The sequence below is a fragment of the Onychostoma macrolepis genome, chromosome 08 (genome assembly GCF_012432095.1).
Source record: "Onychostoma macrolepis isolate SWU-2019 chromosome 08, ASM1243209v1, whole genome shotgun sequence".
Taxonomy (NCBI): Eukaryota; Metazoa; Chordata; class Actinopteri; order Cypriniformes; family Cyprinidae; genus Onychostoma; species Onychostoma macrolepis.
This window is the reverse complement of record NC_081162.1, coordinates 29,039,186-29,041,469: the sequence shown is the minus strand read 5'-3', so window position 1 is coordinate 29,041,469 and position 2,284 is coordinate 29,039,186. Positions and strand designations below refer to the sequence as shown.

Genomic DNA, 2,284 nt, shown 5'->3' with positions numbered 1-2,284 from the left:
AATACACAGTACACTTAAGATACATTTACACAGAATAGTTAATTTATTTAAATATCTGCGCATTGCGTATTAAGAACAATTATGTTTAAGAGCAGCCAGTCAAACTCAGATTGTCATAGATATAATAAGTATTTATTATGTCTATGTTAGTTTGTCACGACTTTTATTTTGACAGTGTCGCTGCGTCATTGGAATGCTCTCACTGTAGCGGAAGTCACTCTGCTGCGCTTGTTGACAGGTTCCGGTGCGCTCTTCCGCTCTGTTGTGCGCGTGAGTGTCAGATTGCGATTATTAGTTATTGATTATTGGAATATCAGTCTCTAACATCGACGACCTCAGCCGCAGCTGGATCCGACCACAGCGGGGAACATGATAAAAGCCATTCTGATATTTAATAATCATGGCAAACCTCGAATGTCAAAATTCTACGAGCATTACGTGAGTAAATCATTTGGTCATTATTATTATTATATTATTGTAATTATTATTATTATTATTATTAATATTATCATCACTTAATTACGTATCTGTTTGCTTTACACGTTATACCGTGTATTACATGACGTGTGTTACTGTAAATAATTGAACAACTGATTTGTCAGAGAAATAAAGTGGTGGGTTGTTATTATAACAGCTGAAATATTAACCACACATCGATTATGATAACGGAAAAATGCCCTTAAATCAGTTGTCATGGAAGAATATTTGATTTTTGCCATGAAGAGCGCAGAAAATACACACAGAGAGAGAGTGTGTGTACAGTATGTGTGTGTGTGTGTTTACACAGTGTGTGTGTGTGTGTGTGTGTGTGTGTGTGTGTGTGTGTTTACACAGTGTGTGTGTGTGTGTGTGTGTGTACTGGTTTTTGTGGTTTACGGGGACAAAATGTGTATAATAACATGGGTGTGACAGAGATATTACAATTTGAAGGTGGTTTATGAGGAAGCTGTCTATGTCCCCGTAAAACAAAACGCTTAAAAAACATACTAAATGGTGGGGTTTTTTTAAATCTAAAAATGCCTGTAGTCTCCTGTAAGGGGTAGGTTTAGGTGTAGGGTTGGTGTAGGACAATAGCACATACAGTAAGTACAGTATAAAAACCATTACGCCTATGGAGAGTCCCCGTAAACCACTAAAACAAACATGTGTGTGTGTGTGTGTGTATGTGTGTGTGTGTGTATAAATTCGTTTGAGTGTGAGTGTCACAGTGTGTGTACAGTGTATGGAGTTTGTCTGTGTGTGTGTGTGTGTGTGTGTGTGTGTTTACAGTGTGTTTGTCTGTGTGCATGCAGTATTTTTTTTTCACCATTATTTATACAGCACTTTTTGTAGTGTGTTATTTATATAGTGTGTGTGAGTATAAGAGCATAAGTCTAAGTGGACGTCCATGACATGCGGAGTCCCACAAGGCTCGGTTCTCGCACCGCTCTTGTTTAGTCTGTATATGCTCCCACTAAGTCAAATAATGAGAAAGAACCAAATTGCCCTCACAGCTATGCTGATGATACGCAGATTTATCCAGCCTTATCTCCAAATGACTACAGCCCCATTGACTCCTCTGCCAATGCTTTGATGAAATAAACAGCTGGATGTGCCAGAAACAAGGAGAAAACTGAAGTCATTGCGTTTGTTATATTAGTTATATTTTTATGATTATTTGAATTCCTTTTATATGTAAAGCACTTTGAATTACCATTGTGTATGAAATGTGCTATATAAATATTACATTAGATTTAGCAGATGCTAAAATGACTTACAGTGCATTCAGGCTATACATTTTTTTATCAGTATATGCGTTCCCTGGGAATTGAACCCACAACCTTTTGCACTGCTAACACAATGCTTTACCACTGAGCCACAGGAACTCAGAGAGAGAGAGTGTGTGTGTGTGTGTGTGTGAGAGAGAGAGAGAGAGAGTGTGTGTGTGTGAGAGAGAGAGAGAGAGTGTGTGTGTGTGTGTGTGTGTGTGAGAGAGTGAGTGTGTGTGTGTGAGAGTGAGTGTGTGTGTGTGTGTGTGTGTGTGTGTGAGAGAGAGAGTGTGTGTGTGTGTTTGAGTGATGTGTGTGTGTGTGTGTGTGTGTGTGAGAGAGAGTGTGTGTGTGTGAGAGAGAGAGTGTGTGTGTGTGTGTGTGTGTGTGTGAGTGAGAGAGAGTGTGTGTGTGTGAGAGTGAGTGTGTGTGTGTGTGTGTGTGTGTGTGTGTGTGTGTGAGAGAGAGAGTGTGTGTGTGTGTGTGTGTGTTTGTTTGAGTGATGTGTGTGTGTGTGTGTGTGTGTGTGTGTGTGT

At 39.6% G+C, this 2,284-nt stretch overlaps 1 protein-coding gene across 2 annotated transcripts in view; it reads left to right on the top strand.

Moving 5' to 3' along the window:
• The first annotated feature begins 223 nt into the window (after nt 1-223).
• Nucleotides 224-2,284, top strand: part of ap3s1 (adaptor related protein complex 3 subunit sigma 1) — a 14,963-nt gene continuing 12,902 nt past the window's right edge. For both annotated transcript variants that reach the window (XM_058784658.1, XM_058784659.1), the window contains exon 1: nt 224-438. In XM_058784658.1, coding sequence (XP_058640641.1) covers nt 370-438 — 69 coding nt within the window. In that variant the 5' untranslated portion in view covers nt 224-369. The remainder of the gene's footprint in view (nt 439-2,284) is intronic.